The sequence below is a fragment of the Sorex fumeus genome, unplaced genomic scaffold, assembly GCF_029834395.1.
Source record: "Sorex fumeus unplaced genomic scaffold, SorFum_2.1 ptg000156l, whole genome shotgun sequence".
Taxonomy (NCBI): domain Eukaryota; kingdom Metazoa; phylum Chordata; class Mammalia; order Eulipotyphla; family Soricidae; genus Sorex; species Sorex fumeus.
In genome coordinates, this window is record NW_026606213.1 from 457,419 (window position 1) to 471,332 (window position 13,914).

A 13,914-nucleotide genomic window follows, 5' to 3' on the forward strand; every position below is an offset into this window, starting at 1 on the left:
CGGGTGTCTGGGGCCTGGCACCGCCCCCTCCGGATTGGGCGTCTGGCTCTTGGCCACGCCCCCGCGCTCTAACCCCTCCCTCCCCGCGGGATCGGGTGTCTGGGGCCTGGCCACGCCCCCTCCGGATTGGGCGTCTGGCTCCTGGCCACGCCCCCGCGCTCTGACCCCTCCCTCTTCATCGGATCAGGTGTTTGGGGCCTGGCACGGTCGGCCGCGCCCCGGCCCCGCCCCTGCGCTTTGGCCCCGCCCCCGCCCCACTGGATTGGGCGTTTGGGCCCGGCCCCGGGTCTGGCCCCGCCCCTCCCAGGCCCCGCCCCTCCCGCCGGCTGTCCGGGCCCCGCTCGGCCTCTGCATCTGTTTCCAATCGGCCTGCGCGCCCCGCCCCTGCGCCGGGCTCTGGCCAGGGCGGGGGGCTCTGCCACGGTGGCCCCCCTGCACGCAGCCCGCCCTTCTCGCTCAACCCGGCCTCCCCGCGCGGAGGGGGCGCGGGGGGACCCTCCCCCAGCCGCGCGCGTGTGCGGAGGGTCTCCGATGGGGACGCGGCCGGCGAGGGTCCTTCTGCGCCTTCTCGCCCCTCCTGCGTTTGGGGATGTCTGGGGGGGGGCAGCTCCGTCCTCGGGGTCCCGCAGCGCTCGACCCCTGCCCCAGCCCGTGGCCACGGTCCCCGCGGGGGCCTGGGAGGGGCGGGAGGGGGGCGCTTTCCACGGCTCCTGGGGGCGCGGGATCGGCTCCGGGTGTCCCCCGCGGGGCGCCCCCACTCCCGCCCACGCCCCCGCCCCGCTTCCGGCCGGGGCCCCGCCCCGGGCACGCCCCTCGCGCCGGCCGCGCCCCCCACCCCCGGGACGTCGGGCCTGGGCCTCCGCGCCCTGCGCGCACGCAGCCCGCGCCCGGCCCGACTGCAGCTGAGCGCGGGGTCCGCGCCCCCGTTTGCGCGCCTCGGGGTGAGTGCCCCCGGGACCCCCGCCCCCTCGCGAGGCCCGGCCCCTGCTGGGCTTTGTGCCTCTCCTGGCCTCTCCTGCGGGCTGCCGGGGAGAGCGGTGGGTGGGGGGCGACCCCCGAGGCATCCCTCCCACCCTCCCCGCGCGCGCTCACAAAGTGCGGGGGGCGGCCCGGGCCTCCAGGGTCCCTGCGATGCACCTTTGGGTGGACCCCCCCCCCCAGCCTTCTCTTCCAGCGCCTCCCCCGCGTTTGTGCGCTCGGGTCGGGTCCGGACCGTTATGCTCGGCGGGGTCCCCTCCCCCGCTGGCCCCCGGCCCAGCCGGGCCGCCTCCCCCACCTCCCGGGGGCGGAGCCAGGCCCTGGCCTGCCCGGAGCTGCCCGCCAGTGGCTCTGGTGGGGGGTGCGGGGTGCGGGGGGCCTCGGTTCCCTGGGGAACTGCGAGGCACGGCCGTGGGGGCTCAGAGATCTCTGTCCTGAGCCAGCCCCCCGCCCCCCCAGTCAAAATCCTCGGAAAGTTTTCGCTTCTCGTCGGCCTTGCGCCCCTCTGGCCAGGGCACCTCACGTCCACGGGGCGCCTCCGGGGCGATCTGGGGGCGTCAGGACCCAACTGTTGCCCGCTGCCTCCCACTTAGCATCCGGTGCCGCCTGACCCCCGGGTCTCTGCCCCCCGGTTATTGTCCACCCGGCCCTGCACGGGGGTCCTGAGCGTCCAGGGGGCCATCCCAGGGGTGTTTTCTGCGCGCTCTGGGACTGGGGGGGGGGGCTCCAGTGCCTTAAACTTAGAGGTTGCGCTCCCCATCTCGGTCTATACCCCCTAGAAATTACACGGCTGTGATGTGGGGGGCGCTGGCACACAGCTTTGTGCCCCCTCCTAGGGAAAGGTCCAGAAGGACGCATGGACCACAATGAACAGAGAGAACCTTTGGGAAGCCTGGAGGGCGCCTGACTCGCCTGGGGCATTCCGGGGGTGGGGGTGGGGGGGCTTCCTGGAGGAGGCAGCCTGCTCAGCTTCAACCAGAGGCCGAGTGCGAGGAGGTTGAGGAAGGACAGATTTGCGTGTGCAGGTCCCCTGGCGTGTCCTGGCAAGCTGGAGAGGGCAGTGACGAGGGGGCAGGTGTGGCAGGGAGATGAGCAGCCCCGGGCCCAAGGTTCCAAGTCCGCTCTTTTTGGGGGGCCACGCCCAGAGGCGCCTGGGGCTGCTTCCTGGCTTCGCGCTCAGGAGTCGCTCCTGGTGGGGCTTGCGGGGACCCTAAGGATGCTGGGGACCGAACCCGGGCTGGCTGTGTGCAAGGCCAGTGCCCTCCCTGCTCCTTCTCCGCCGAGTGCACTCTTGGAAACGGGGCTGGGAGACTGGGAAGATTCGGAGCCGGCAAAGGCAGCTCTGGACGCGAGGGGGGGGCCGGGGGGTGCTGACCGGGGGACGTGGTCAGAGCGTGTGTGTTCAAGAGCGTCGCGGAAAGGGCCGAGGACGGTACCTTGGGGGAAGGAAGGCTTTTGCCTTGCATGCATCCAGCCCGGGTTCGATCCCCGGCCCCCCCGCAGGGCCCCCCGAACCCCACCAGGAGTAATTGCCGAGTGCAGAGCCAGGAGTCAGCCCTGAGCATTTGCAGGATGTGTCCCCCCCCCAAAACAAGCCAACAAAACAGAAACGGGGGTAGCACGGGAGGAGGGTGTTGGCCTTGTGCGTGGCCGACCCAGGTTCGATTCCCTGAGTGCAGAGCCAGGAGTCAGCCCGAGCATCACTGGGTGTGACCCAAAACCGAACAAACAAAGCATATGTTTATATTTTAACCTTAATGATAATAGGGGCTGGAGCACAGCCAGGAGGGCGTGTGCCTTGCACGCGGCCAACCTGGGTTCGATTCCCAGCATCCCATAGGGTCCCCCCGAGCACCGCCAGGAGTCATTCCTGAGTGTGGAGCCAGGAGGAACCCCTGAGCATCGCCGGGTGTGACCCAAAAAGCAAAAAACAAAACAAAAAGCCAACAAAATAATAACCCATGTGTAGTTTTTAAGTTCTCAGAGCAGTGCATTCTGGGAACTGCGGGAAGGAGTGGGGGTGCGGGGGTGCCGTTGCCGCTCTGGCCACTCCTGCTGCCCGGTCCTGCCCCACCTCAGAGAGCAGCGGGCATGGGGGTGGGGGGTACCGGGGTGCGGCCTGGCCGTGGGGACCTGTGGGGACAGCACCCAGAGCCGATCGATCGTCCATTAGAGACCCAGCCCAGCCCTGCCTTTCCCGGCCGTCCGTCCCCGCCCCACCCCGTGTTGGGGGGACCTGCGGCCCCCGGAGGGAGCGGGAGCGGAGTTGAGCTGCATCATTGCCCGCGGGGGGGCTGGGGAGGGGGCTGGGGCAGCCAGCGTGTCTGTGGGGGGCAGGGGCCAGGCCTGGGAGCCGGGATGGGGGCGCCTTCCTTTCTCCTTCCACGCTCGGCACCGGCCCTGGGGTGCCGTGCGCCCCTGGGCGCCCTGCCCAGCCGGGTGACACCGCCTGGACGCCACATAATCGCCCCTTTATGCTCCCGGCTCCGCGTGGGGACCCAGGGCGGCCCCAGGACCGCGTGACGCGCCATGGCCCGGCGCCCCACCGCCCCCACCCCGCCCCGTGCCCACCCCACGGGCGGGCCCCGCCCAGCGGGGATCCCGTGTGAGCCCCTTCGTGTCTGCCCTTGCGGGGCAGTGGGACCCCCTCGGGGTCTAGGGCTGGTGAACCCGAAGCCCCTTCCTTCTCTCCCCGCGAACACCCACCGTTGCTTCCTGAGACCCCCCACACGACCGGCCCTCCTGGGTATTTGGGGGGTCAGGCTGCTCCAACAAGCAGGGCCTGAGAGGGCACTGACCTTGCATGCAGCCAACCCGGGTTCGATCCCTGGGACTCCACAGGGGGCCCCTGAGCACTGCCAGGAACGATCCCTGAGAGCAGAGTCAGGAGTCAGCCTTGGGCATCCCTGGTTGTAGGTCCCCCCCACAAGAATCAGAGGGGCCAGGGAGGGAGGGGCCTGCCCCATTAGGGGGCTCACCTGTTCCAGGTCCCGCCCTGTGCCTCCTCACCTAGCCCTGGTTCTCTGGGGGCTGCCGTTTCCCCTTTATCCTGTTGTATTTTTCCGTGTGTTTTCTGCCAAGGCACCCCAGGTTGTCCATTTTGCCATTCCCCTTTTCAGTCTGAGTCAGATAACCCCGTTCGGTCTGGGGGCTGAGTGGCTTGGCAGCAGGAATAGCACGTGCAAAGGCCCGGGGGCAGGAAGTAAGTGGCAGGCGTGTTTCAGGAGCAGAGGGATAGATGAGCAGGGCAGGGAATGTGGTACAGGGCCAGTGTGGGGCCCGCGCATCTGGGGGGGCAGTCAGGGGCCACCCATCTTCGAATGCCCGTGCAGAGGATGTGGGGGGTGCGTGCCGTGCGGCTGGGACCCTCCATACGTGACCTTCCCCTGCAGTGCTTGTCTGGGAGCTGCAGGAGGGACCCAAGACCAAGACTTCTGCAAGGGTCCCCTGCCTGAGGGTCAGAGTCTCAGCCCCCCTGGGATCCTCAGACTCCCTGCACAGTGCTGACGCCGGCGCAAGGGGCGCCCGGACCCCCACTGGCCCTGCACCGCCTTCCCAGCACTGTGTCCCCTTTCTTCCTAAAGGGCCTAAGCGGGATGCTGGCGAGGGGGACCCGATGTCCCCAGCAGCCCAACCCCCTGCTGTGGCCATGTGCACTCGCGGCTGTCGGGGACCCGTCTTCACGCTCGGGCCGCTGGCTCTCCTGGGGGGGCCCCCGTGGCCTGACCGCGCGCCCACGTCACAGGCATGGCCAGGCCACCCCTGACCCCCACCGAGTTTCCCACTCAGACGCCTCGTGCCACGTTGCCAGCCGCTCTGCCGTGGTCTCGGTGGGTGTGTGCGCAGCCGCTGACCCCCTGGGAGTGTCTCCCCGCGTAGGATGTTGGGGGAGGGCCATCGGGACCCGACACATGCCTGATGGTTTGTTGCTTTTTGGGTCACACCCGGCGATGCACAGGGGTTCCTCCTGGCTCTGCGTTCAGGAATGATCCTGGCGGTGCTCGGAGGACCCTATGGGATGCTGGGAATCGAACCCGGGTCGGCCACGCGCAAGGCAAATGCCCTCCCCGCCTGTGCTATCGCTCCAGCCCCTGGTTGGTTTTTTGAGCCTCTGCGTTGGAGGGGCCTGCCTGGCCCCCGGGGTCCCACGTGGGGTGTCGAAGTGCGTCTCTGTGTGTGACTGGGCGTGAGGGCTGAGCTGGGAGCTCTTGGGGTTGTGGTTAGGGGGTCACGGTGGATGCTTGGTCACCCCCGGAGGTGCCGGGGGGACCCTGAATCTGCAGGCCAGGCCTGGGCTCAGCCCCTGGCATTCCCGCCCCGCCTGGCCATGAGGTTTGTGTTTTGGGCCCTGCCGGGCGGGCTCCTGGCTCTGCACTCCGGGATCTGGTAGGCTGGGAGGAGGGTGGGGGGAATGAGGGGGGGCCCTGGGGTGCTGGGGCTCGAGCCTGAGTCAGCCTCATGCGCGACAAATGCCCTCCCCACAGCACCGTTGCTCCGGTCCCAGTGGACATGCGTTTTATTTATTTCTTAATTTTCTATTTTTTTTTCTTTTCGGTCACACCCGGCGATGCTCAGGGGTCCCTCCTGGCTCTGCACTCAGGAATGACTCCTGGCGGTGCTCGGGGGACCCTATGGGGTGCTGGGGATCGAACCCGGGTCGGTTGCATGCAAGGCAGACGCCCTCCCCGCTGTGCTATCGCCTGGCCGAGAGTGGCCGCTGCCCCGATCGTGTCTGCCAGGCCGCGCATCTGGGCCGATCCCGTGCCGGCCAGCGCTGGGTCCGGTTGAGTCGCGTCTGCCAGATGGGGCCCTGCACCCCCCTTCCGTCTCCCCTGGCCCCCACCAGGCCATGACCCCGCCTGACCTCTCCCTGCCCTGCCCGCCCCTCGGGGCCGCGCTGAACTGGGCGCGGTGACCACAGCGGGTATTTTGGGCGCTGGAATCATAGGGACTGCCCCGTCATTATGTGGCCTCCATCTCTATGGCCCCGGCCCGGGCCCCACCCAGGGCATGACCCGGGGGTGGGGGTTCCCCCTCCCGGCTCCAGGACCAGTGGAGATTGGGAAGAGCCCTCCCAGCGCTTTTTCCCTTTGGCTCTTTTGGGGGCGCAGGCCACACCCGGCAGTGCTCAGGGGTTGCTCCTGGCTCTGCGCTCAGGAATGACTCCTGGCGGTGCTCAGGGGACCCTATGGGGTGCCGGGGATCGAACCCGGGTCGGCCGTGTGCAAGGCAAACGCCCTCCCCACTGTCTCCTCGCTTCAGCCTCTGGAAATCTTCGAGCAGACAGCCAGAGTCATCTCCGCCTGCCCCCCAGGCACCTCCCACCCCCCCCCATTCCATTCCAGCACCCGCTGGGCCAGGTGGCAGCCCCCTCAGGGACGCTCTGTGAGCACGGGACAGGGTTGCTCCTGTGCCCCGTCGGAGCTGGGCTGTAGGGCCCGGCCGCAGTTCGCTGGGGGCCTGTCCTCTCTGAGAGCTGGTCACGGGGGCCTAGGGAACCGCAGTTTGGTCCCGGTGGGGGGCTCAGCTGCCCTGAGGGGCTCTCGATTGCCTTAGCCCAGCCCCTGCAGGAAACTGAAGATCCAGGCCGGGGTTCGGTGTCCAGGCAGGGCCCACGTCCTGCCTCCTGGAGCGCCGTCTCGCTGCCCACCCTCACAGGGCACCCGCCCTTTCCTCCTGTCCCCTCTGTCTGCCCACTGCCGCCCGCATGCCCATCTAGCGTCCGCCCCTCCTCCCTGCCACCTCCTCCAGGCAGTCCTCTCAGAGGTCTCAACTCACAGAGGTCTTCCCCCCCCACCCCCTTCTCTTGTTCTGCAGACGCTGCCCTGTCTGACACTCGGCGCCAGGCCTCTTGGGAAGGGACCAGGGGGGGTCCGCCCCCCCCAGGGAGGAGGTGACAGGCCGCTGCCCAGGATGGCGCCTGTCTGGGGCGCGGGCGCGGCCTCTGTGGTCGGCCCCGTGGGCCTCCTTGTGGTCCTGCTGGTTGGAGGCTGCACGGCAGAAGGTAAGAGGCTGGGTGGGGGCCCGGGGCCCGGGTGTGCGTGGAGGCGTGTGCGTGGGTGAGAGAGGGTGAGTGGGGCTCAGGGTGCCCAGGACACGGCCGGGCGCCACTCAGAGGCCTCGTCCCGCCGGAGATGAGGCTCCAGCCCGCCACTGCCCACGCCGCCGTCCTCAGAGCCCACAACTTGTGGAACACCCGGAGGTGCTGGAGAGAGAGCTTGGGGGCCCGAGGGGGTGCTGGGGGTCGCACCTGCACCGGCCGCATGCAAGGCTGCTACCCTCTCCGCCTGCTCTCTCCCCCGCACCCCTGCCCTGGCCGCCCCTCCTGAGTGGGTTCCCTGGCCAGTGCCCGGCAGCCAGTGGAGCTGCACCCGCCCCTCGGGGCCACCACGCACGCTCCTGTGTCCCCCTAGGGTCTGGCAGCAGGCGAGGTCAGCACCCATGTTCGAGGGACAGTGGGGGCTGAAATACACACGGACAGACACACATGGACACATACACACAGACACACACGGACAGACACACAGACAGAAACACACAGAGACACATAGTCACGCACAGGCACACAGACATACACAGACACACACAGACACAGATAGACACAAACACACAGACACACATAGGCACACACAGACACGCACATGGACAGACACAGATTAAACAGAAACACACACAGACACACAAACACACAGACACACACAGACATTCACAGACACACACGGACACATACAGACACACAGACACGGACAGACACACAGATAGAAGCACACATAGACACACACACGCGCAGACATACACAGACACGCACTTGGACAGACACACAGATTAAACAGAAATACACACATAGACACACAACACACACGCAGACACACACAGGCATGTGGACATACACAGACACATGCACACATGCACATGGACAGACACACAGATTAAACTGAAACACACACAGGCACACATAGTCACGCACAGACACACAGACATGCGTAGACATACACAGACGCACAGACACAGATAAACACAGAAACACACACATAGACACACAACACACACAGACACACACAGGCATGCGGACATACACAGACACACGCACATGGACAGACACACAGATTAAACCGAAACACACACAGGCACACAAACACACACGGACATACGCAGACACACACACAGACACAGATAATCACAGAAACACACATAGACGCGCGGACACACACAGACACACAACAGACACACGGACACACACACAGACAAACGCATCCCCAGAGCTGTTCCTTTGGTGTGAGAGTGCGAGGTGCTGAGTGCAGGATCCAGCCTGTCAGGAGTCGGTGGGACGAGGGGGCTGGAGCGGCAGGACAGCGGGGAGGGCGCCGGCCTGGCACGTGTCTCACTGGGTTTGATCCCCGACATCCCTCCGCAGCGTCCCCTGGGCACAGGGGTCAGCCCTGAGCTTTGCGGGGCATGGCCGCAAGCAAAAAAAATGAAAGGGGGGAGGGAGGGAGTGGGAAGAGGGAGTTGGCAGCTTGAGGCCGAAGTTGGGGGCTGGAGTGGGCTGGAATCCCGCTGGCCCTGTGTGGCGATGGCCTCTGAGCAGAGACCTTGGTTGCCAAGAGCACTGCATGGGGTCTGGGCATAGATCTGTATCCCGGGTCAGTGGGCTCAGCCTGTGCAAAGGTCCCGGGGCAGGACTGAGTGTGAGACGAACAGGGAGGGGGGCCGGTAGGGCTGGATCTGAGGAAGGAGGCAGGTCAGGGAGAAGCTGGAGCAGGTCCGGGGGGGGGGGGGGGGGGGGGGGTGGGCTCCCAGGACACAGATGGCGGGGGCGGGTGGAACAGGGAGGAGGGGCTGTGAGCTGAGGTAGGGCAGGATCTGGCTCAGGGCTCGTGGCGCCCTCTGGTGGTGGCTGCGGCGGGCAGGGCCGACCGGCAGTTTGGGTGGGCAGCGAAGCCGCGTGACTCCCCCTTGCCAGCACCTGGTGTTTGTTTATTTGGGTTTGGGTGTGGGGGGCCCCCCCTGCAGCAATGCTCAGGGCGACTCCTGGCTCTGGATCGGTCCTGGTGGTGCTCCAGGGACCCGATGGGATGACGGGGATCGGGCCAGCACCCTCCCCGCTGTTCCGTCACTTCGGCTGGGGTGGGGGACGGGGGAGAGCGGCCCCCCTCCGAGCACCGCTCTCGGCCGGCCTGACCGTGCTCAAAAACAGCTGGTGCTCCCTGGGGACCTGGGGAGGGGGCGCACCGAGGGGGCCGGGGCGGGGACCCTGTGTCTGGCGGGAAGAGGGCTGGAGTCCCGCCCAGCAACTCACACCCTGGGCCCCTTCTGACCGCGGGTCTCTCAGGAAACGGGGGGCTCCCCCCCCACCCCCGGCTGCAGGACCCTGTCTCCTGCCATGTGTCTGGCATCTGGGGTCCCTGTGGTGGCCGGAGCGTCCCCACCAGGCGGGGTATCAGAGCTGCAGGGGCAGGAGAGCCTCCTCCCGGCCAAGGAGCCCCCCCCCCCAGCCCTGGGCAGCGGCGCGCGAGGGCGCTGGTTCCATCCCGCATCCCAGAGGGTCCCCGAGCCCCCCAGGAGTCAGCCCTGAGCTCTGCCGGGCGGGGCCTGTCCCCTCCCCCCACAAAAGATTCTGCAGGGTTCTCGGGTCAACGAGATGGATGGGGGAGAGGGGCCAGGCCTTCGGGGACCTGGAAAAAATTTAGAAAAGGAGGGAAAAAAAAAGGCTGGGATGGGCTAGGAAAAGGGAAAAAACGAAGAGAGCAACACAGGCGTCGTTTAAATGCAGGGATCGGGAGACCGAACCCCCCAGGAGGGACCCTAAAAGAGACTGTCTCTCTCCGTCTCTTTCAACCTCTCTCTCCCTCCCTCTCTCTCCCCCCCCTCCCTTCCTCTCTTCTCTGTCTCTCTCACTGGACACGGAGAGGCAGGAAGTGGGGTGCGGTGGGTCTGCAGGCGGCCCCAGCCCCAGGGGCTCACGCATCCCCCCATATTCAGCCCCTTGGGGATGCCCTGAGGGCCAGCCCGGGGGCAGGGGAGGGGCAGGGGCTGTCCCTACCAGGAGGCACCGCCTGGCCCTGACAGCGGGCGGGAGGGCGGGAGGGGGCGTCCCCTCTCGAAGACGGTGTCCCCAGAGGGTGGCGGCGTGGACATTTTCCCAGAAGCCACATTCCCGACCGGCCCCTGGGACTTTCTCTGTGCCCTTGGCGGGGACCCAGCACATGACCCGGTCCTGAGGGGGGGAGGGAGGCGGAGGGGGGCGGGCCCAGCCCGGGGCTTCGGTCAGGGCAGTTCTGTCCGGGGGTAAACGTGAGTCTGGTGTGTCGTGTCCCCCACAGAGCAACACAAAACACATCCAGAAAGCTGGCCACACCTCCGCGCTCTTTTCTGGCGGGACACTCGGGCACGTGACCCCTATGCCCCGGCCAGAGCCTGAGAAAACTCCTGGCGAGCCTGACAGATGCAGCCCTGGGCTGGCGGGAGAGCACTGAGGACGTCTCTTGACCCATGGGGCCGTTGGTGGGGCTTTAAGTGAGGTGTGACTGCGTCTAGCCAAGAAAGCAGCCTTGGGGTGGTGCCCGGGGCTGACTCAGGAATCCCTCCTGGAGGGGGTCGGGGGACCCTACGGGGTGCCAGGGAGCAAGCCCCGCTTGGCTGCATGCAACGCAAGCCCCCTTCCCACTGTGCGGTGGCTTCCAGCCTTGACCTTTTTACAGCTACATAGTATTCCGCTCTGGAGCCTCCCACACCCTTTCTACAATGTGTCTCTTTTTAGCCAGTGGCTACTTTGTTCTTTCCCTTCCCACCAACACCTGGTAAGTAAGTTGCAACCTTTGAGTCCTTTGACAGACGTTGAGAAAATTCCACAAGTCCTCGTGGAGGGGGGGCCAGGGATTGCCCAGCTAGGAGGGCAGTTCGCTCTCCGGTACCCTGTAGGGCCCCCGATCCCTGCCAGGGGCAAGCCCCCACTCAGGGTCCCCTGTGGAGCCCTCATAAGAGGAGGGGGTGTCTGACGGCCTCGGGGAATCCTGCTGGGCTAACTTGGTGGGCGCGGGGTGGGGGGGCATAGCTCCAACACCGCGGACTTTTATTTTTCCTTTTGGTGTTGGGGTCACACCCGGTAGCGCTTGGGGGACCCTGTAGGGTGCCGGGCCTCGAACCCAGGCCAGCAGTGTGCAAGGCAAACAGATGCCCTCCCCGCTGTGCCCCCGCTCCGGCCTTTCTGGGGGCACCGTGCACAGGGCAAGGGCATCTGAGCTGGGCCGAGGGCGTGGGCGCAGGAGGCCGCCTGGGACAGCCACTGACCGGCCACATGGCGTGGGTGGGGGCAGGCGTGGCCATGCTCCCGGCCGGGATTCTCCCGCGTTTTGGGGGCGTCCGGCCGTGGCGGGGCCCGTCAGCTGTTCTGTGGATGCCACCTCCACCGCGGGCACCCAGGAAGTGCCTCGGCCGGAGCCTCTGGGCCTTGAGACGTGAGCTTCGGGTTCAAGGGCTGCAGGGCCGGCCCTGGCTCCCTGGCGCTGCCTCGGTTTCCCCCCTTGATACGCCAGCGAACTTGAAACGTCCCCGCACCCCCAGGGTCCCCCGAGCCCCGCCAGGAGTGATCCATGAGCACTGTCAGAGTCGGCCCCCCAAGAAGCCAGACCAGAGACTCTCGGTTTGGCACTGCGGGTGACGCCCACGTCCCCGTCAGAGACCTCGGCTGTGGCCTGTCCCCAGGGGAGCGTGTGTGTGTGTGTGTGTGTGTGTGTGTGCGTGCGTGTGCGTGAATGCTGCCTTTCTGGCTTGTGCGTCCCTCGGGGGGCTCTGCCCACCCCTGACTCGCCCCCTCTTCCCGCCTGTCCCCAGAGCCCCCCAGGTTCGTGAAGGAGCCCAGGGACCAGATTGGGGTGTCGGGGGGTGTGGCCTCCTTCGTGTGTCAGGCCACCGGGGAGCCCAAGCCACGGGTGACCTGGAACAAGAAGGGCAAGAAGGTCAACTCTCAGCGCTTTGAGGTAAGTCGGGGCGCGCCCACCTTCGGCCCGCCCGACCGTGCGGCCCCGGCCCCGTCCCCTGGCCCCAGACCCACGTGCCTCCGTGCTGTGTGGCCGCAGGCCAAGTCTTGCCCTCTCTGGGCTCTGCCCTGCTCAGCCCTGTCACCCGAGGAGGGGTCCCTCCTCCCCTCGGGGGCTTACGCGGGTGACCAGCTCTGCCCCTGGCCTCGACCCTCCCCCAGCCTGCACGTGGCCCCACACCCCAGATTTGCAAGGGAGTCGCTATACCCCCCCCACCCACACACAGACACTGCAGCCTTGGACTCACCCCCGCAGCCTGCCCTGCCCCCCAGCTCCACCCCCAGGGACCCCCGCCTCACTCTGCCCCCCCCCACCCCCGTGGCAGACGATCGAGTTCGACGAGAGTGCGGGGGCCGTGCTGCGGATCCAGCCCCTCCGCACCCCGCGGGACGAGAACGTGTACGAGTGCGTGGCCCAGAACGCGGTCGGGGAGATCACCGTGCACGCCAAGCTCACCGTGCTGCGAGGTACTCGCCGCCCCGTGTCCCCCGGGAGGTGCCCCTGGGCGCCCCCGCTCACCGCACCCGGGCCGGAGTAGGGCAGACTGTCAGGGCGCCCCACCCCCCACCTCGCGAAGGGACGTGTCTTTATTTTTTATTTATTTATTTGTTTTTTTGCTTTTTGGGTCACACCCGGTGATGCTCAGGGCTTCCTCCTGGCTCTGCACTCAGGAGTTACTCCTGGCGGTGCTCAGGGGACCCTATGGGATGCTGAGAATCGAACCCGGGTCGGCCGCGTGCAAGGCAGACGCCCTCCCCGCTGTGCTATCGCTCCAGCCCCAGGGATGTGACTTTAAACTGCGCAGGAGCAGAATGGACATAATCCTGGCAGGCAGCTTCAGGTCCGGCTGGATCCAGGAGCTCTTTTCTGGGGCTGGGGCTGTTTCTCCTGCCTCTGCGCTCGTTTCCTTCCATACGAATTCTCTTCCTGTCTCAAGAGAGATTACCAGAGAGGCTACGTGTATCCCCCCCCCAGCTCCTCCCTGTTAGCTCCTTGCTCCTGACCCCCCCCACCCATCCCGCCCCCGGAGAAGATGTTCTTTTTTTTTTTTAATACCTTTTTTTTTTTTTCTTCTTGGGTCACACCCGGCGATGCTCAGGGGTTCCTCCTGTCTCTGCACTCAGGAATCACTCCTGGCGGTGCTCGGGGGACCCTATGGGATGCTGGGGATCGAACCCGGGTCGGCCGCGTGCAAGGCAAACGCCCTACCCGCTGTGCTGTCGCTCCAGCCCCCCAGAGAAGATGTTCAATGGCAACACGTTCAGTGTCCACTGCCATGCTGTGTGACCTTGCCGAAGTGAACCAGCCTCTCTGAGCCGCCTCCCCGCTGCTCTCCAGCTCGGGATACCAAGGGGCCTCGGGGTGACAAGGCAGCAAGAGGACAGCCTTGTGCCAGTCTGGGAGTCCGCCCAGGCCGGCCCCTGCGCTCCCCTCGCTGGGATCCTTTCTGACCTGTGAGCACAGCTGGCCGGCGGCAGAAGGTCCCGCATGGCTGGTCTCCCACCCCCGCGCGCACCCTCCACAGGCGAACCCTGATCATCAGGTCACGCGGTGGCTCTTGGCCCCAGGATCTTGATCTGTGACTCTCCCAGGGGCAAGCTCAGAGTGCTCCTTTGTAATGCTCACTTTGGGGGGGAGGGTGATGCCCGTGCTGAGGGGCCCGGGGCCACCCCAGTGATACCCAACCAGGCCTGTGCTTGGCCCCCCGTGGCCTGGAGGCCCCCAGGAGTGCTCCTGGGCTAACTCCCTGGCCCCTCCCCATCACCTGAGAAATTCTCAATCTTTTGCCCGCTGCTCTTTTGGGTTATTTTTTTTTTTTTTTTTTTTTTTTTTTTGCTGTTTGGGTCACAACCTGCGATGGACAGGGGTTCCTCCTGGCTCTGCGCTCAGGAATTAC

The 13,914-nt window shown here is 66.4% G+C and overlaps 1 protein-coding gene across 1 annotated transcript in view; it reads left to right on the forward strand.

The window, feature by feature from the left end:
* The window catches only part of PTPRS (protein tyrosine phosphatase receptor type S), an 88,684-nt gene that overhangs the window by 23,754 nt on the left and 51,016 nt on the right, over nucleotides 1-13,914 (forward strand). The window contains 3 exon segments of the mRNA XM_056107266.1: nucleotides 6,796-6,982; nucleotides 11,812-11,957; nucleotides 12,343-12,484. Coding sequence (XP_055963241.1) covers nucleotides 6,892-6,982; nucleotides 11,812-11,957; nucleotides 12,343-12,484 — 379 coding nt within the window. The 5' untranslated portion in view covers nucleotides 6,796-6,891.